Source organism: Lepidochelys olivacea (genome assembly GCF_965140295.1).
Source record: "Lepidochelys olivacea isolate rLepOli2 genome assembly, chromosome: 22".
In the NCBI taxonomy this organism is placed as follows: Eukaryota; Metazoa; Chordata; order Testudines; family Cheloniidae; genus Lepidochelys; species Lepidochelys olivacea.
The window spans coordinates 16486311-16507437 of NC_140432.1; the positions used below are offsets into that span (position 1 = coordinate 16486311).

At 45.6% G+C, this 21127-nt stretch overlaps 1 protein-coding gene across 7 annotated transcripts in view; it reads right to left on the minus strand.

Annotated features, from left to right (window-relative positions):
- Positions 1-21127, minus strand: part of LOC311511218 (alpha-1,2-mannosyltransferase ALG9) — a 126067-nt gene that overhangs the window by 57730 nt on the left and 47210 nt on the right. For 2 of the 7 annotated variants that reach the window (XM_084611636.1, XM_084611633.1), the window contains 2 exons: positions 20820-20950; positions 6731-7630 (listed from right to left, as the gene is read on the minus strand). In XM_084611636.1, coding sequence (XP_084467762.1) covers positions 7507-7630; positions 20820-20950 — 255 coding nt within the window. In that variant the 3' untranslated portion in view covers positions 6731-7506. Of the gene's footprint in view, positions 1-3249; positions 5788-6730; positions 7631-20819; positions 20951-21127 lie in introns of those variants that run through there. The other 5 variants (XR_014709217.1, XR_014709218.1, XR_014709219.1 and 2 more) reach the window with 4 other exon arrangements.

Genomic DNA, 21127 nt, shown 5'->3' on the forward strand with positions numbered 1-21127 from the left:
CTGAGCCCAACACTTCCCAGTAGCAAAGGGTGATGCCTCAGTATTTCATAGTGGAATCTATTTCCTGTGGCACTCAATGGCCCTGCTGGTTCTTTCAAACTCAGGTGCTGTGTGGGGAAGGAGCTCCTGGCTGCGGTACACTGAATGGGGCAGCCTCTGGATAGGGTGCTCTAAGGCAGTACATCCTTGGCGTGGGACCCCCCTTCATTACCCAGATGGAACTGGGCTCTAGTCACAGCCCAGTTCTCCACAGGATGACTCATGCTGAAGAAACCCCACAGGGGCTTCTCAAACATATACAATGCAGGGAAGGGGGCCACAGGCTCCCCACTGCTCACCCCAGGCAGGAGGAGCATGTGCCTATGACAAGAACAAGGGACTATTAAAAACAGAAAAAAAATCAAAACAGCCTCTTATTTACACCCTGGAGAAACAAGGAGTTTGTCACATTCTTCCAGGTGACATTAGGAGTCTGCCTTTTAAATCCTTTTTAGACTTAACGTCTCCAACATGCTTCATGAACCTAAGTAACAAGTCAGCAGCAACAGAGCTGGAACAGAATCTAGGAGTCCCAGCCCCACAGCTAGCCGTGAGCCCATGCTGCCCCTCAGAGCCAGGATTAGAACCCAGCATCCACATTTCTCAGTCTCCGACAGTGCTGTCTACCACAGCCGCCAATGCACCTCAGCCCTGTCCTGGAACACCCCATTGGTCCAGCGAGTCGATAACTGCAGGTTTGAGTTACGGGTGTTCTCGCAAGCGATCAGTGGCTGGAGAGGACTGGGGAAGGGGGAAGCAGAGGGGACACATCAGCCTGGGCCCTCGTTGTTATGCTGTTTCATCTCTTCCATCCAGGCTGACCTTTTTTGCTGCTCTGCAGTCACAGCTGGAGTTTGTGAAGGAGACAGCTGGGGCCCCATTAGCGCCTCTCCGTGCAAGCGAATAGTGACGTGCAGTTATTCACAGGGACATGCACCGAATCTCAGTGGGGCTGGGATGACGCTCAGATGCTGAAGGGGAATGAAATTCACAGCTGTCTTCTCCAGAAACAGGAGCTTGAGTAAAAAGGAGAATTTCATTACCACAGCTGCTTTTCACAATGGTGCTGATCCCTTCTACAGTGACTAAATACGCAACCTATCACCTGCATTTCACTTGGCATGACGTGGAATCCAGTACTTGGACTGTCTGTTTTTGGAGCACCTATCTCAGACTCCCAGCCCTCGCACATTCTCTAAGGTGAGCAGCAATCAGAAAGGAACTGATCTCATCTCCCCATTGGAATGGTATCAAGAGTCTCTCCATTTAGAGCTGCTGGCCCAGGATTACAAGTACAGGAGTCTTTATCCCATGTAGAGAGCAGGGCAGGAGAATAGGCTGCGCTAAGAAGTGGCATGTATATCTGTACCTTGGCAAGGTCCATATTGGAAATAAACTCATTTTTCTACAGTTTTACTGGACTTTGCTACGTTGGTCATAAAATGTCCTCAGTTAAGGCAGTCCACTCACTGTGTATTCAAAATTCCTACCAAACAGTGAAATCAGCTTTCAAATGAGTTCTGTACAAAACAAAACAGCTGCCAATGGACCTCAGTCCTGTCCTGCACTCATACAGCTCTGCCAACTGCACCTGAATTCTGACCTGCAGCACTCCCTGATGCTAGGCCTGAGGCTTTCCACAGCTCTGACAACACATTCAGTTCTGAACTTCAGCACCCACTGTTACTCCATTCCTGAGTTCCTGTGCACCTCATCCCTGTCCTGCAACACCCTGCTAATCCAGCCTCTGACTTTTATGTGCATTGAATTAATTCACAAAATTCTTCTCAATAAATGAAAAGAAGAACTCTGGCCAAGAGAAATCCTCATTAGTAAAGAGAAATTACAGTCATCCCACTGCAGATCTGCACAAGCCGTCTTCTTCGAAAAGCAGCAAATATGTATTGAAACACACATCACATTAATGATCAACATATCCATGGATCTGGCTTTGGGAGTATGTTTCGTTTGAGTATTGGTAGTACACATGCAACAAAGGACCTGAATTGAAATGCACCTAAACTCCCGCCTTAGGACACAAGGAGAAAAACCTACTTTGCAGAAACTAATTTTTTCCATCAGTGTATTTTGGAACCTGTATATCTCTCTTCCCCAGCATTCCCATAGTCAATGCTCCATATCCTGGCAAACAAAGGAAAACTGGATGATCTAATACAGAATTAAGCTACAGCTAGAGAGCTGTTGGCACATGCCTTGAGTGTGTTTGGAAACACTAGGCTAAAAACACTAATGGATGACAGGTTTCAGAGTAACAGCCGTGTTAGTCTGTATTCGCAAAAAGAAAAGGAGTACTTGTGGCACCTTAGAGACTAACCAATTTATTAGAGCATGAGCTTTCGTGAGCTACAGCTCACTTCCTGCTGTAGCTCACGAAAGCTCATGCTCTAATAAATTGGTTAGTCTCTAAGGTGCCACAAGTCCTCCTTTTCTTTTTACTAATGGATGAGTGAGTCTTTTAACTACAGGGCACCAGAGATTCCTTTTGCACCCCCTTCTTGTCCCCCAAATACCCAGCTCTTCCAGCATGTTTACAAATGGCGGATAGGGCCATAAACCATTGCTGTGAATGAGCAGCTTGACCCTTCAAATAAAGGGGCAATAGTGAACTACTGCTTTTTCTCCTTCATCCCTGCATGTCCCCCACCACCAGCCATGATGGTGAGGCTGAGAGGTGATGAGGTCAAGCGCCCTATCTTTTGCCCACCCACTACCACCCCAAATAGACAATGAAGACACAATGGGATTTTGTGCGTGTGAAGCCAGGCACTGTTGATAGTTAACACATTACTGTGACGTCTTGTGTTTCAAACAGCCAGTCAGAATGCAGCAGAGAACCATCAGTCTCTCAAGCCAGATTCCAATGAGTTGTTTCTCCATCCATAGTATCTATGAAGTATCCCTTCCTCATCCTGAGACTGGAAACGGACCAGAGAGTCAAACTCAGATTGTCTGCATGGCAGGACAGAGCACCAACCTGTGAGGCAATGGGTCTGGCCTTGGCCCCCCTCTGAGGCCTGGTTCCTGCCTGTGAGTTGCTGAACCTAAGTGACTTGGAAATCAGATGGAAGCAGTTTAGCAATTTGTAGGTTTAATCCTTCACCCACAAGGCTTGCAAATCACAAGACCTTTTTTTTTTTTTAAATGGGTCATAAATTAACCATATGAAAATTGCCTAAGCCCACAACTAGATCACAAAGTTTAATTTTATTAGGGTCAAAGGAAAAACAAAACAAAAAAATTGTATAAGCACCAAGCAAACAATGAAACCTTTTACAAAGGGAAGGCCATCATTTTTGGAAATCTCTGCAAATCCACATTTCAAAAGCAAGGTAATTTATCCTGAGAAGGCAGGAAGGTGTTAGGAAACCCCAGCAGTCAGTACTGCTCTTTCCCTCCCATCCCAACACTCCCCCACCCCATTACACATGAAGACACAGATTGTGCAGCGCAGCTTCCTCGGGCAGCTCATTCCACTGAATGCATTTATTTAGAAGTACTGTTCTCTTCTCATTATTGATTATTTGCTTAAAATGTCGGCGCTGCGCAAAGCCCAACAGCTCTGAGCTATGAATTATTAACAGAAGGGAGCCTTAACGTTTTCCTGTCAGAAAGATCACCTGTTGCTCTGCATACCCCATGATGAAAGCACCGCTAAGAGCAGCGTTACCTTTCCAGAGCAAATGGCCTCGTGCGGGCGTTCCAGATGCCTCTGCACTGCGCTACAGCTTCAGAATTATTTCCAGAGACTGCTGTGCTAGGTGGATGGGAGACCATTGCTCCAGCAGGAAAGGAAGTCAGGGAGACCTGAGGTTTCCTAGACTCTACTTTCTGGGCCATATGTGCAGAAAGCAGCTGTAGGGCTGCTAGGCTCTGCCCGGTCCGAGGAAGGATGGTTTGGGGGGTTAAGCCACTGGACTAGGACCCAGTTTGATTCCCATCTTTTCCACTGACTCCCTATATGACCATGGGCTAGTCCTTGATCTCACTGTGCTTCACCTGTAAAATGGGGCTAATAAAGCTTCCTTTGTCTGTTTTGGTTGTAAGCACTGCAGGACGTGGGATCAACCAACAAAATTGGGCCTCTATCTTGACTAGAGCCTCTCAGTGCTACCATGAAGCAAATATGATACCACCACCTGTGAGTGTTCCTAGCCTCACCTTCCAATGGATGGGAAATCAACATCTGTTAATATGACCCAAGTGCAGTTCTTCATACAGCAACAGGGTGGTTGCTGCCTTTTTCTTGGAGATGCTGATCACTCCCATTTAATGTGAAGCTGTCAGGGTCTGCAAAAAGGAATTAAACGGGAAGAAAGGGTGGAGCAGGCACAATAATTGAAAACAGATGTTTCCTGGACTATCTTTTCACAGTAAACATGACAGTAAAGGCTGGGACAGTGAGACACCACCAAAGAGAGGTACGCAATAGACTGTCTAACTGTGTTCCTTGTTTCAGTGTTCCATTTATAGATGGAAACACTGGTGGGGGAAGCAGATAGGATGGAAGTTTTGGTTTAGATTCACTGGTGTGACACAACAGAGCCTTATTAAAGGAATGTTAACATGTGGGGTGGGGAAACCATTAAAAAGAAACAAATGGGAGCATTAAGCTGACATTCAGTGTTGACCTGCAACATTGCAGTTTTGTCTCCCAGGCAAATTTACCTAAGACATTTAAGACATTAGTTTACTGTAAAGACTGGGATTTTTAAGAGGGAAATTCCCATGTTGTTATACCAAAGACTCTATAGGGACAGACACTATTTGCACAGGGTAAAAAGCACCCCTCTACAGAGGGCAAGCCCAAATCCTGTATGCCACGTATGTCCCACATAAGCCTTCAAAACAGGATTTTAATAATGCACAGGCTTTGTACTGCTCCTCTGTACAGGGGAGAATTTCATCCTTAATGTATCAATCACCCAGGCAACAAAAAGGCATGCAGGGGCTTTTTACCGATCATGCTTTGTACAGTCTAACATTTGCCTTCAATGTAGTGAAGTTAATTAAAAAATAACAAAATGCAAAATCAAAATACTTGATGCGCTTTCACACAGCAACCTCCACCTGCATTTCAACTGCATGTCAATTTAGTCTGGAGTCCCACATGCCATTTTTTCCTCAGCCAAGTGACAGACACTCCATATGCCTTGCTGTTGATCACAACGGGTACACTGTCAACCTGACTAAAGAAACAAGATCTAGAGAACAAGTTTGTCTAAGTGTGCTGAATGCTAAGCCAAACTTGGGTGGAGGGAGGTTCTGCACACCAGCTCACAGGGTGACTTTTACCTAAAGTAACAAGGTCCTCGGGCGTGAAATTACAGCAAAGCAGAGAAACAACACTTACAGCATTTACAGAGTCAACAAGGCAGTCACTGTGGCATTCAGACCTTAATGAGAGCATTAAGGCTCTGAACTGAAGGCTTGGCCAACCTGCTTTCCCGCTCGCTAACCATATGAAACCCTACACATCCACAGCAATAACTAGAAAGACTTAAAGAAAGACTCCTTGATGTTATCACATATCTGAAGGAAGACACTTACTAGCTCCCACAGCCGAGGAGCCCAAGAATCACCACCACCTGGCCAAGAGTTTCAAAAGTGACTAGTGATTTGGGGTGACCAATCTGACACACTTTGAAAGAGCCTGTTTCTCAGAACATGCTGAGCATCACATGCATATTGTTCCCTCTCCTTCTCCGCTGGTCCCTGCTGCAGAGTTACCTTAAAAAAAAAAAAAGAAAAAAGAAAAAAAAAAGAGTTAAATAAAATATCCGGGGCAGTAAGCAGCCAACCCTGCAACTATGCAAGAGGAAATGTAGCCGAGTGGTGACGTAAGCACTTCATCAATACTCATCCCTAGTGAGTGCACGGGACTGAACAGACAAAGGGAAGTCTAGTGTCCTCTACTACATTTCAAATGTAATTTTCCAGATTAAAGCCGTGCATGGTTCTCTGAGTGTTGCACTATTTCCTTTCCTGACTTCTCCAGCTCTGACCCAATAGTGTCATGTTAAATCAGAGCCACACTGCTGCACTGTCTGCCCTTTTGACCTTGGTACAGCAGCTTGCTCAGCTATTGACCTGCAAACGTGCTGAAAGATACACCTGCCCTACACAGCCACCGGTGTTTGCTTTCCATCATATACACTCACCGTTCAACCACCGCAGCCCCCCACTTCAGCACTGCATCTCTACACATGGACAAACCTATTCACAGACCATTCTCTGCGCCAGTCTCTCATACAGCCAATCTCATCTGCTCTCTCTGATGCGTGTGCTATTCACACAGGATGAAATGGGCCATCCACGGGCAGGGCTCCAAGCTTATGCACTACTAAGTTCCATTTAAACCCTCGGAATAGGGCTTAGGTTGGGCACCGTGCTTGTGCTGTCTGTCCCTCTGCACTGAGGGAAAGTTCACCCACATTCCTCCTCTCAGACCCCTGCACTGGTTTCTACAAGACTGATGTAATCTGGTTCATAATATAGTACAGGACTGTAAAAACTCAGGTATAGTTCCATACTGCATCATCATTCCGGAGGGTCTTTGACAAAAGGGAACTTGTACGCATCCTCATAGATTTGGGAAACTGAATCACAATAATTAACAACCCTTTTTACCCCATAGATGGTTTCCAGACATTTTACACACTGGAGACAAGAATTCAAAGGACATTAAATGTTTCTTTAAACACACACAAAAACACACACAAACACAGTAATCAATAAGATTAAACGAAGCCCCTGTGTTTTCACAATATCTAGGATCATAACCAGGAAAACAGAACTCACGGCAAATGAAATCACATCCCATTAAAACAGATAACTAACAAAAATCACAGTTTGTTTGAAAGTGCAAGTTTCTCCTTGGAAAGTATCTCCTGGACAGGGAGATCTGAGGGATTTTTCTCTATGGTATGGACTGTCTTGTTTGCTGAGATTCTTAGCATTTCAGAGAGTCATTGCCTCTACTGTGCTGCTGTTTCGGGGGTTTGTTTTTTGTTTTCCCCAAATGCTGTTATCTGCAAATAATGTTTCCTGGGAGTATGCAAGCAGCTATTTAGCAGATGAGGACTATTGAGAGAGAGCGCGGCTGTGAATTTTCCTGGTACCAGGCAGTACCCGGGCGCACAGTCTAACATAGTCATTTCTTGCTATTCAGTTTTGCTCTGCTCTATCTAATAATAATGCAGGTAGGCAGCTGCTGGATTTTCAAACGGTTTCTTACCACTACGTTCTGAAAACGGGTTGTGCAGGCAGAGCAGAGAGGAACAGAACCGAGAGCAGATGATGTACTCTTCTCCGCTGGAGGCTTGCGGAGTGAAATCACTGGGTGGGAAACCTTTATTAATGAATCTTACAAGCATTTTTTTTTTCTAGGAAAGTTTAAGCAGCTGGCCGACAATATTGGTTGATCCTTTTTGGTCCGCAGGTGTGTCGCTAACCTCCTGTTTTTTTCCTGGCTTGCTTTGACTTCCGGGGTTTAAGGATGGTGTAGTTTGCATATGACGTATGCCGCTCGGACAGGAAAGGGACATAGAAAGCACGCAGCAGCTTTGAAGACCTGAAACCAAAAGGGAAAACAGACTGGTTTTAAAGTGATCATTTAGAAGACATGTTTTGAAGTGCCACAAAAGAACAGCTGATGCCTGGGACTAGGGCCTCGTGTCCGTAATGTGGGGAACAGCAATGAGACAGACACACCAGGCTCCATTCTGCCTTTTCTTCATCAGTCAAACCAAAGTTGTTTTGTGTCAGGATTACCGGCTTTAGAGCAATCAGCCCTACTAGTTCAGAACTCTTTCCCCACTCTCCATTCCTGCTGTAATGGCAGTGATTATGAAAAGATGGTTACTCCTAGATGTTATGGGCCAAAAGGCAAACAGTTCAGCCATGAGGAGGTTGCACAGAGCAGTTATTCCAAAACTCCCCACCCCGGAAGAGCAGCAAGGGAGACGTTAAGAGTCAATAAGTTAGCTTATTTGCACTTGGCTTTTCCATTTTCCTAATGTCTACTCATTTTAGGAAGCATGCTCTTCCCCCCTCTGCCCCAACAGAATCCCTACAGCAGAGACAGAAAGGAACCCCAATTGGCTCTAGGGTTTCAGCATACCACTCTTCTGCCGCAGCATCTCAAATTAGAGACGGGTTGAACCATCCTGCGTCCTGCCAGGTGACTTGCTACAGGCTGTTAATCTTCAGAGGGATGTTTACCCCGACCCTCTTGGGTTGGGAACTAGGATTTAGCAGCAGTACTTTGCTACGACTGGACCAACTGAGCACTTGTGTGAGACAGGCTTGATGGCTGTATCAAATTAGTGTCCTTTTGTTTGGCTAATCGCTGTAGCACTGCTAAATTGGTACATTTTAAGTGCATGTATTCTTCCACTGAGCAGATAACATTAATTCCTTGTTTAAATAAGGAGTGCAAAAATAAGATAATTTCCTTCATCATCAGCGCCGAAAATTCCACTGAAAAGCCATGCAATCTTTAGAAATTGGTGCTGGGGCAAGGGTGTTTCATTCTGAATACCAAAGCTAATTTTAAGACTTATCTCTTTCAGATTACATTGCTGGGAAACCATCAGCCTTGATAGATGTATAACTAATGCCATCAATGCAAATGCCTGCCAAGCAGCAAAAGGCTGGATAAGCAGCAGCAACGGTCAAAACTGTGATTTATAACATGCTGAGAGGCCAGGGACAGCACATAGATCCAGTGTGTGTTATCTGGACACTCCTGAGATGCTCTATAATTCGAGTAGCTTGCTGATAACACAGCAGAGTTTGTGGAATCCAATGGAATCTTACTAGTGCTGCCTGTGCCGTATTCAATTCACTCTATTTAAGAAAAGGCGGCTGGTGGGTTTGCTTTTGTTTAGAAGCAGCATGAAACCTATTTCTAAACCAAAGATGCAGCTGAAAAACAATGACAGGAACTGCCATTGTGAACACAGGCTCCACGTGGACTCCAAAGGTACTTGGAAAATTCAGTGCGTCACAGTACTTGGGAACAAATGGAGACCACCAAACTCGTGATCTCTTGCAACCTGGAATTCAGGTTTCCCGCAGGGAAAGGCATTATTTATTATTTGTATTAAAGTAGGGCCCACAGGCTCCAATCAAGATCAGGCCCCATTTTGCTTGGTACTGTACAAACACCGTGTAAGAGATTGTAAACTTTTCAGGCAGGGACTTTCTAAATAGACAAAGGGTACGGGAAAGGGAAGTATCATTATCTCCAGATGGTAAACTGAGGCACCAAGAGACTTGCCCAAGCTCTCAGAGGCAGAGCAGAGGATTGAACCCAGTTTTGCCTTAACCAAAAGACCACACATCCTCTCAACATCCACCATCCCTCTTGTCTGCTTCTAGCCAAGCACAAAGACTGCTCCCCTTTGGGATGTAAAATGAGGCTTACTTCATTTCAGAAGGGAGAGAACCAAAAGTTCCATTCATTTTCTGCAATAACATTTGGGCCCTTTGCAAATTGTAAAGCATCCAGCACGTTCCCAAAATAAAAGAACCATTGGAAATCCTCGTTCCTTGTGAGATCCTGAGCTGCTAGAATGGGAATGTGTTCTAAGCACAATCACTTAGTAGCAAATAACTAGGAGGAAGATGGTAATTTTCATATGTTTTGAACAAGCAGCATTCTTTCCAGCTGTCATTTCTCTGTGCTTGGAAACTGAAGGCCCCCCCACTCCTTGAAACAAGAATGGCTGGAGGCAAAGGCAACTTCCTCAGAAAGCAGTTCTTGCATTTCCTTCTCCGCGTCTTGGAGCTAACTAATGAACACCATGTCATTACTGCGCTTTGCATTGGCATCTCCCCACCCCGGCTGGCAGCCCACCACCACCAGAGCCGACAGTAACACAACGCTTGGCAGGCACAAACACTGAGATCCCACAATCCTGAAGCTCGGAGCTCGCTGTTGAACGGCTTTAGTTTCACTTCATTTCACTCAAGAAAAAGCAATTTCAAGCTGTTCTGGATGCTTGTTAAAAAACAGGAGCATGAAAAATGAGAGCGAAGAAATTGGCCTGCTGAGCTAGGCAAGTAACAGAGACCAGCACAATCCCCCCAAGCTCTGGGCTTGATCGGGGTAGGGGAGAGCAGCATGTGTTAAACTGAGGTCATTTCTTTAATTTGCCATATGAAGCTGGGCTAGAGGACAGAAAGGCAGGGGGTAGCCCTGACTGCACTCCTGTGCACACAGTCTGCAGCACTGGAACAGCCTTAAATCATGCAGCCCCCTCCATACTCATGTCATGCTGACAGAAGCTCGACCACAGAGCCTCTTCCTCTGACTTGGAGCCACGTCGACACAATGGGAGCCCATTTTACCCAGCAGCGGGTGACAGAGAGTCTGATTTTTGAAGCAGCATCACTCAGCAGCTGAAATCCCCAAGTTAGCTCCGGCACAGGATCATAAGAATTCATCAAGTCCAGCCTCCTGTGCTGGGGCAGGACAAGTAAACCTAAACCATCTCTCACAAATGTTTGTCCAACCAAGAGGATTCCACAACCACCTCTGGAAGCCTATTTCAGAGCTTAACTATCCTTATAGTTAGAAAGATTTTCCTAGTATCTAACCTAAATCTCCCTTGCCCATTCCTTCTCATCCTACCTTCAGTGGCCATGGAGAACAATTAGTCACCATCCCCTCTTTATAAGAGCCCTTTAACATAGCTGAAGTCTGTTAACAGGTCCCCCCCTCACCCCGTCGTCTTTTCTCAAGACTCAACATGCCCACTTTGTTTAACCTTTCCTCATAGGTCAGATTCTGTAAACCTCTTAACGCTTTTGTTGCTCTCCTCTGGATTCTCTCCAATTTGTCCACATCATTCCTCAAGTGTGGGGCTCACAACTGGACCCAGCACGCCCGCTGAGGCCTCACCAATGCCAAGTAAAGTGGGGATAATTACCTCCTGTCATAAATATAAAGGGAAGGGTAAACACCTTTAAAATCCCTCCTGGCCAGAGGAAAAACCCTTACACCTGTAAAGGGTTTAGAAGCTAGGATAACCTCGCTGGCACCTGACCAAAATGACCAATGAGGAGACAAGATACTTTCAAAGCTGGAGGGGGGGAGAAACAAAGGGTCTGGGTCTGTCTGTGTGATGCTTTTGCCAGGGACAGAACAGGAATGGAGTCTTAGAACTTAGTAAGTAATCTAGCTAGATATGCGTTAGATTATGATTTCTTTAAACGGCTGAGAAAATACGCTGTGCTGAATGGAATGGATATTCCTGTTTTTGTGACTTTTTGTAACTTAAGGTTTTGCCTAGAGGGATTCTCTATGTTTTGAATCTAATTACCCTGTAAGATATTTACCATCCTGATTTTACAGAGGTGATTCTTTTTACTTTTTCTATTAAAATTCTTCTTTTAAGAAATTGAATGCTTTTTCATTGTTCTTAAGATCCAAGGGTTTGGGTCTGTGGTCACCTATGCAAATTGGTGAGGATTTTTATCAAGCCTTCCCCAGGAAAGGGGGTGTAAAGGTAAGAGAGGATTCTGGGGGGAAAGACGTTTCCAAACGGGCTCTTTCCTAATAATAATAATACCGGTTAGACATTTGGTGGTGGCAGCAAAAGTCCAAGGGCAAAGAGTAAAATAGTTTGTACCTTGGGGAAGTTTTAACCTAAGCTGGTAAAAGTAAGCTTAGGAGGTTTTCATGCAGGTCCCCACATCCTTCCCTACTCTGAACGCTAGGGTACAGAACCTTGACACCTCCCATGTCTTATCTATGGCACTCCTGTTAATATGCCTTAGAATATTCGCCTTTTTCGCAACTGCACCACATTGTGGACTCAGATTCAAATCGTGGTCCACTATAATCCCCAGATCCTTTTCAGCAGTATTACCACCTAGCCAGTTAGTTCCAATTTTGTAGTTGTGCATCTGATTTTTCATTCCTAACTGAAATATTTTGCACTTGTCTTTATTGAATTTCATCTTGTTGATTTCAGACCAATGCTCCAATTTGTCATGGTTGTTTTGAATTCTAATCCTGTCCTCCAAAGTGCTTCCAATCCCTCCCAGCTTGGTGTCATCTGCAAGTTTTATAAATGTATTCTCTACTTCATTATCCAAGACACTAGTGAAAATATTTAATATGACTGGAGCCAGAACTGACCCCAGCAGATATGCCCTCTCAGTGTGGCAGTGAACCACACTTTGAGGACTGTCGTTCAACAAGTTGTGCACCAACCTTATCGTAATTTCATCGAGACCACATTTCCCTAGTTTGCTTATGAGCATGTTATGTGAAATTGTGTCAAAAGCCTCACTAAAAGCAAGATATATCCTGTTTACTACTTCCCGACATCTACAAGGCCAGTAACCCTGTCAAAGAAGGAAATAAGGTTGGTTTGGCATGATTTTTCTCAACAAATCAATTTCAGCTATTCCTTATAACCCTATTATCCTCTAGGCACTTACATAAATTGTTTAATAATTTCTTTAATAATCTGTTCCAGTATCTTTCCAGGTATCGAAGTTAGGCTGACCAGCCTATAATTCCTTGAGTACTCTTTGTTCCCCTTTTTAAAAGACAGGAACTATATTTTCTCTTCACCTGTCCTCTGTATCTTTACCCATCCTCCATGAGTTCTCAAAGATAACTGCTAACTGTTCCGAGATTCCTTCAGCTAGTTATTTAAGTACCCTAGGGTGCAGTTCATCAGGCCCTGCCAATTTGAATCTCTCTCATTTATCTAAACATTCTTTAACCTGTTTTTGATCTGTTTTCCCTATTCTGCATGTCTCAGAGTTATGCAGAAAGACCCTAGCATGTCCTTGTTTCCTATCCCCTACAGCTGTTGACAAGAACTATTCCTCCTTCTACCCCTGCCACCATGTACCTGTTTAAATTACAGAAGTGTCAAACTCATGGCCCCGGGACCAAATACAACCCACAAAAGGTGTTTAAGTGACCCTCATGGCATAATATTCAGAAACTGCACAATCCAAACTTTCCAATTAAAAAAAAGTACACTGCTTGCCCAAAAAAAGGGTGGCAAAAACCTTCCAAACAGGACCTAAGTGTAAACCACTGCAGTGCTGTCTTCCTGAGTCTGCCGACAGAAACACCAGCTTAGAGAGATGTGAACTTCCACACCTTCTCTTAATTTCCTTGGGATCTCAGTGCCTAGAGCCTAATGGTGTTTCAAATGTGAGCAGTAACTAGGAATTGTTGCAGGGAAGGAGTTGGAGACAAGAGAGACAGAGAGGGAAGACAGAAGAACAGAGGATGGGAGAAGAAGAGAAACCAAGGGCAGAATGGTAAGCAGCTCTTTCCACTGGGTAATGCTGCATGCAACAAAAACGTGCCAAACATAATAAATAATGGTCAATTTAGTTCTTGAATAAAGGCCACATTCTACTCTTCAACTCCATGCAAAGCTCTCATTGACCTCACAAGGAAATCCACTGTGGACCAGGTCGGGTGGGGGAGGGTGGTATTGGGGTGAGAGGACATAGTCCTCAGTCTATGTCCTCCTGTGATGCTATGTACCTTGGGGGAACACCCAGCACCCCTGTGTTCATCCTTGTAAAATGATGCGTGATATCCAATGCAAAGTTTGTCATGTTGGGTGTCTTCAGAAGGCTCATGATGCACTGAGCATGGTTGTTTTAGTGATGTTATAGTAATTGTTACAGTAATGTTATAGGTTATAATTCCATGTATATAGTTATGAGGCTGAAAATGTATCCTCATGGCTTAAAATAAGCCCAGGAAAAAAACTCTCCAAAAGCAGAGAGGCAGTTCACCCCTCATCAGGGCAGGTATGAGACAAACCCAGCCCAGCCTCACAGGAACAAAGGACACTGGCCTAGGCAGCAACAAAAGGATCTGTTAGAGTGAGTCAACCCATTCGTTTGGTCAGTATGGGACTGCGATGAGGTAATGCTCACCTGACCTGGGGGGAGTGGGCGCAAAGCCAAGAGGGAAGAAAGGACATGATAAAAGGGAGAGACGTTTGCCATGCTCTCTCTCTCTCTTCCACCTACATCTACAGACACCACCACCAAGCGACTGAAATGCTGATCAAAGGGGAGAGCCTGTGTGAAAAGTAACCAGCCAGCCTTTGGTGAGAAGCATCCAAGTTTGTAAGGGCGCTGAAAGTGTTACGATCAGCTCAGAATGTGTTTTGCTTTTATTTCATGTCACCAAATCTGACTTCTTGTGCTTTGACTTATAATCACTTAAAATCTATCTTTATAGTTAATAAATCTGTTGGTTTATTCTACCTGAAGCAGTGTGTTTCGTTTGAGGCGTGTCAGACTCCCCTTGGGATAACAAGCCTGGTACATATCAATTTCTTTGTTAAACCGCCAAACTCATATAAGCTTGCAGCATCCAGCGGGCATAATTGGACACTGCAAGACGGAGGTTCCTAGGGTTGTATCTGGGACTGGAGATACTGGGTAGTGTCATTCAGTTGCACAATCCAAGGAGCAATTTACAAGCTAGAGGCTGTGCGTGAACAGCCCAGGAGTGAGGGTTTTCACAGCAGAGCTGGCTCCCAGAGCCAAGGATCGGAGTGACCTAGCAGATCACCGGTCTGGATAACACCAGAGGGAAATGTCACACACCCCACCCCCAACCGCATGGACCATAACTGAATGTGGAATTCAATTCTCTCTGCAGAGTGAATCTGACATCAGGCCTCTAGGGTCTTTAGATCAAGGTGGTGTTTGTGCCCACCAGAAACGTGGGGGGTCTAATACACATTTGCTAATGGAGACTGCTGGATCTGCAGGCTGTTGTAGGATCTTATTAACAGAATTGAGAAAGTGGAAAGGAGAGAATTCACATTGACTCCAGTTATCCAGCCTGAAGGATCCAGGCAAAAACTAAATGAGGAACCCTAGAAAAAAAAAAAAAAAGACGAACAGCTTTGACACAAGAAATCACAGCTTGGCTCTTACGAGGGTTTCCCCAACAAGGCCTGTCTCTTCAAACCACTTACTTTTGCACGGCAGGTGGCGGCACCTACGTATCTGGCCCTCAATTATGAGCTGAGCTTTCATGTTCATTAAGCAACAACCAGTTTCTAGCTGAAGGGCACTTTGTACAATAAGACACTGAAGCACAAGGCTGTTCTGTGCTAAATAGCCACATGCACTAAGGCAAGTCTCAGAGGCTTTGTCTACAGCAAGGAAAGCAGAAGTTGTAATCCACTGCTGGTGCAGTTCCATTAGAAACTTAATTTAGACAGGGCTCAAGCATCTTTACCATCGGTCACCTCACCCAGAGCTTCTAAGACAATAGGTGATATATGAAGGGTGGGGGGAAATGGATGCAACTGAATTTGTACCATTTTCATACATATTTGTTTCTCTTTATTAGTCCACCTGCAGTTTGTGGGTGTGGCCTTGATCAGTACAGAGCTCCCATTCAGCAGGCCACTAGCTAGATCAAACCCATGAATTGTTACTCTACAGTAGAGGACAAAGGGTCTAATCCGATGCTCGCTGAAGTCAACGAAAAGCTTCAACTGACTTCTATGGCCATTGGATATGGGCCCAAAGTGTGAATGTCTATGTGTGCTTTCCCCTCCCGCTTCAGAGATTTGTCTTGTTTTGGGGGAAGAGATTAAATACTTTAGGAAAGAAAAAGCTTTTTTGCTAACACACCTGGCAGCCTGAATTTCACAGATCAACTGAAGGTCAAATGCCTGCCAGAGATTGCGTTTCTGAAGTTAGCACTAGTAGGAAGAGGGAGAAGATAATGGAGGAGAGAGGGAGAAAGGAAGCACAGTTGGAACTTTGCCACAGATACAAGGGTTGGGATATTCTGGTTCTCTCTGCACACGGAGTTCAGGAGCAGATGCATAGCCATGACCGAAGCTGTCTGTGCCCTACTGCAAACCTATTAACATTTGCACTTCTTTGAGGTGTAGAAAATTCCACCTTGACCATGAACTTAAAGGAAATAACTATTTTTTTTAAAGCTTTTTACTGGATATTAAGAAAAGCAGCATTAAATGGCATAGGGGAGTCTCTTACCTATCAAACAAGGGATATAATATTTTAGCACAAGGTGACGGTATCACTAATCTTGTATTAAGATTATTTTACAATGGAAAACATAAGGGCAAGAGCAGGAGTGCCTGGAGCTAGCAAACAGCTCAGCCTAAAGAGCCAGAAAATATATGCTTCTTAATTGGGAGCTTTAATATATTTCCCCTTTTCTATGCCAGAATGGCAGCACTCAGCCAATACAGAATTAAATGGACCTGGACAAAGCAGCTGCCTGAGTAGCATAATTAGTTGGTGGCTCCGAGTGCTCTCTAATTCAATTAGCAACACCATTTATCAGAGGGAGCTGAGATTTACATTTGCACTTGCTGACGTCAATGTGAGAATCGCAGCGAGTCCCAGAAGCCTGCAGTTCAGCAGGCATGAATTGAGCTGCTGGGGTCATTTATTTTCAAAGAATAAGAGCTGGAGTTGGAAGGGTTTTTAATGTGTCTCGCTCCATGGCCCTGCGCTGCAAACCTGTAATCTGAGCTGATTGCTGCTTCCCTCACAGCTCAGCTTGAGGGGATGCTTTTTTTTTTTTAAAGCTGCATTTTAATCATGCCTTTTACACTTACTTCATGTTTAGCAAGGGCTGCTTCAGAATTGTTTGTGTGGCAGCAGGTGCCAGATCTGATATACACGTCATGGCACCGGGCTGAGGGCAGGGAAAATGCTCGGAAATGAGCAGTTTGGGTTTATAAAGGAGGATCCTGAAACACCTTCTCTGACCCTATGCACAGGCCTCTGTGCATATATTTGCACATGGGCTTTTCTGCACAGACTTTCCCGTGCTGCACTCAGTCGTGCAAGATTTTACACGTGTAGAGTTTGCAGGTGAAACATAGGCAGCTCCTCTCTGGAAATAGCCCATAACTGTCAACAGTCCTGCTTGAGGCGACCATTTTATAGCCAGATGCTCTGAAACCCAGCCGGACAGGAGACCACCACCCTCTAGTGACCTGCTAGACAAGACGAGGCTGAGCACGGCACACACACATAGCTCATGTCACCAAACCAGATTCATCAGCCAGCTGCCTGCGCTGTCTCTACTCTGGGGAGCCTGTGCCTTCCACCAGTTCCAAGTGCCTTTGGGGCAGAGTGGCAGGAGGGAGGTTGCATTCGATTCAATTAAAGCTTTCTGTGGGGGCATTCACCTAACCTGCTGGAGCTCCTACAGCCCATGTCACTGCTCCTCCTGTGTGGCGAAGTTCCCAGTCCAGATAATTACCCTCTCAACTGCAGCAGGGACAGCACGAATTGGATTTGTCACTTCAAACAAACAAGAAAATTCTGTGCCTTCAGGAGCAATTGCCACAGCTTCTCACCACCAGGGAGGATGCTGGCACCCAAGATAGCAGACCTTTGTGATCTCTCACATCGCTCCCATCGGCACTAATTCACAGGACTGGTTAAAAAACATGAACTGCATCCCTTGAATAGTCCCTTGTTGCATTGCTCTGGTGCCTACAGCGACATTCCCAGCTGGCATAGAGAATGGGTGAGATGAGACACTCGCATTACTGGCCAGATCTGTTCCCCAGCATGCTTGGCGATCAGCAAGACTAGGCATATTATGTCCAAGGCCAGAGAGGGCGAGCAAAGGAAAGGCTACTTAAACAGCAGGGAACGTTGCCACAGAGTCACAGGCAGTAGGACCCACCAAGCGCGCCCTCTTTGCAAAGGGGCAAGTGCAAAGTGGATGCTCCACAAACGGCAGCGGAATGCAGGGGCCACACTGGGGTCTGCAGGGTGGAATGGACTCCATCTCTTGGAGACATTCAACCCTCAGCAGATAGATCTGCAGCCTATGTTAGCAATTAGCTCACCAGCCAGCTGGTAACAACCCAGCTCCAGTCCTGAAATGAGCTAGTATCTAACTGGAGAATCAAGAACAAAAGCATGGTGCTTCATAGTCACTCCACTGATATAACGAATGCCTACAGTATGAGCCAAACAATACTATCTATCTAAGGAACATGTCTGGCGTCTAAGCACATCTCAATCAGTAACTTATTTATCCTCACCACACCCCTATGAGGCAGGGCAATGCTATTCTCTCCATTCTACTAATGGGAAACTGAGGCACAGAGACTAAGTGACTTGCCCCAAGTCACACAAGAAGTCTCTGACAGAGCAGAGATTTGAACCCCGCTCTCGCAAGTTCCAGCCAATGCCCTAGCACCTGGACCATTCTTCCTCTCTGATTGGCTTATGACTGGGAGGTTAAGATGTAAAAACTTTACAAGCCAGCAGGACAAAACCAAGAGCTTTAGAAAAGGCATTTGCAAAGCCTTTTCCTGCCACCACACTAGGGCCTGGCCAGCACAGCAGGGCCCTGATCTTGGCTGGGGCTTCTAGGTACTCAAGTGATACAAGTAAATAATGGTCTGGCCAGGGAATGGAGCAGATTCAGAGCTAGTAAGCCTTGTTTATCTCTCTGTGCTACAATCACTTGAGTCAGCTTTGGAGAGTCCATACTTGAGTCTAACATTTCCCTGTTCAGGCAGGCCCTGGTTCAGGGCACAGTTTAGCCTGTTTCCATCAGATTGAGTCTTTGGGGTTTTGCTGTAGGGTCTGCATCAGGAGCCTCTATGGTGCTCAGAACAATGAGTGAAGTACTTCAAAATTCCTGGGAAAAGAGTGCAATCAATAAGGGACACCACGCTCGCGGGGGTGGGGGATGCTGGAACGCTGACTACTCCGCTCAGACCCTGCTGACCGAGACCTCCTCTGCTGCACATTCCCTCCTCTATTTGCACCACGCACTCCAGCTGCACAGATTCAGACACGCTAAAGTCCACTTAATTGGTGGGAGGACAGCCTGGCACAGCACATCCTGAACCTTGTGAGTCATCAAGGTGCACAGCAGGCATGAAAATCAGACCTGCTGCTATGGCAACCTGGCCTTCTGCACACACAAAGGCACTGCACCTCCTTTCTGCTCAAGCTGTGAGACGCTGATAGGGAACAGCACGGAGAATTTCAATGCAGCAGAAGCGCACGCAAGAGAAGAGAGGCTGCCCAGAGACACACATGGGGCCAAGACTCCTACTGGCTGATTTCTGATCCCCTGTCAGTACGTGCTGCATGAATCCCTGGAACCACAGCAGTCCCCTCCCAGGTCTAAAGAGCTCCATAAAGGCAATGGAATCCCTTGTTATGGGGCGAAGGAAGCCAATTACCCCCCCTGCCCTGCCCTTAGTCAATCTGTGCCTTTGTTCTACAACCTCAGTAACTTCTCTATCAGGGAGTGCAGGGTCCAGGCTGAGGCAGGTGTCTAAGTGCCAAAGAGAGAAGAGATACTGGTGTTTTACCTGGCTCAAGAGAGGCCTGTCCATTTTTTATTATTCTGCAGTTTCACCTGACTGATTGATTGTTAAAGCGGTCACCATGCTCCACAGCTTTCATGAGTCTCCCCCTTCTTCTGGCAACGTCACAAGTTTCTGCGATGCTGCCATTCCTGTACTATGCCACCCCACCCAATGGGAACAGCACAGCACGGTCTCTCACTGCAAGCTGGACACAAAGCATCATTTGCCAAACACCACTGACCAATGTTGAAACTGTCCAAGTGAGCCAGGTGAGAGCTCAGTCATCCCATCTAGTTTAAAACTCTGAACAGCTGACTGATCTAATGCCCAGCCTCTGGGCTGCCATGCCGTATGTCCGGGTTTGTTACTTGTCCCCTGGGGTCACAGGGTGGCTGGCTCCCAGGATTAAAATAGGCCCAGGTCCCATATGCCAGAGCAGGTGCTCCCAGCCGAACCAGCTAAGGTGGTGAGGCTGCACCTGGGCTATAGACAGTGCAAGGAAGTCCCGTGAGGGCAGTACTAGAAGTTGCACTGCAGAGTGAAGCTGCAGGAAGACAGCATCTCCTGCAATGGTCCCAGAAGAAGGGACGGTACCTCAGGGAAGAGGGGCTATGCCTAGCTTAAGGCTGAGTGGAAGATTCTTTTGTTTGTAACTTTGTTAATTTAATTAAAAACCCAGATCCATTGGGTAAAGCGCAACCTTGCAGCTTCCCATCACCCGACTGCATTCGTTTGGAAAACTTTAGCTGATCATCTGTCTTGTGCACCAAACCTGTCCTTACTAGAGCATCATGGGCCAGCATGAGAAAATAAGAGGGCACTGGATTCTGTGTTGCTGCTTTTTAATGGATCTTTCCAGCAAACCCCTCTTCCCATCGCATGACAGTTGCCTTACAATATCTTTATAAATAAGCATCCAAGAATCATTTAGACCAGGAAGCTACCGCCCTGTCGGGATTGCACCGTCACTTTCAACCTAATATAACCAAACAGATCCCACCCCAGAGTAGCCTGGAGGATGCCGATTTCACTCTAATTTCTTCTCCTCCTAACAGCCTTCTCACAGTTCTTGTTCAAATAAAAAAGAAAAATGTATTTCAGCCAAAGGTGGCTGCTGAGGTTTCATTTTTAGAACGATTTTAACCCACTGGGGCGGTTCACCCTGTAAAGCAGCATCAGCCACGAGCACCAAAGCTGTATTAATACCATGCAGACCTCCCCACATAAATGCCTGCCTCCTGTGCAGAGAGATGCCTTTCCCAAGAGGGTCATTTCAAGGTAACTCCTACCATTGCATTTCTCCTACTAGTACACGGATCGATTCTTTCATATGCAGAAATTCGAACAGAATTAGCTCATGCACCTGTCTGCCCCTGTCTTCCTTCCCAAACTTGTGAAAACACTTACCTGGAAGTATCCAGGAATGGTTTGTAGGCAATGCTGACCCATTCTTCTTTGTTGGAGGAGTATCTCGGCTCCCTGGATGTTTCAGTTGCGCTATCTAAATCCACCAGGTAATGGCATTTGGAAATGTCAATCTGTAGGGAGAAAGGACACCTTGTTCTTTATGTAGTGAGGAGCATTCTTTACTTCCTATCCTAAACTGTTGTGTAAACTTTCTCATGCACTGTTGAATCACTACCACATTTCACCCCAGAGCTGGCTGCATCTCAGTGGTGGGGTAAATGCTCTTTCAAACACAGTTATAAAACTTG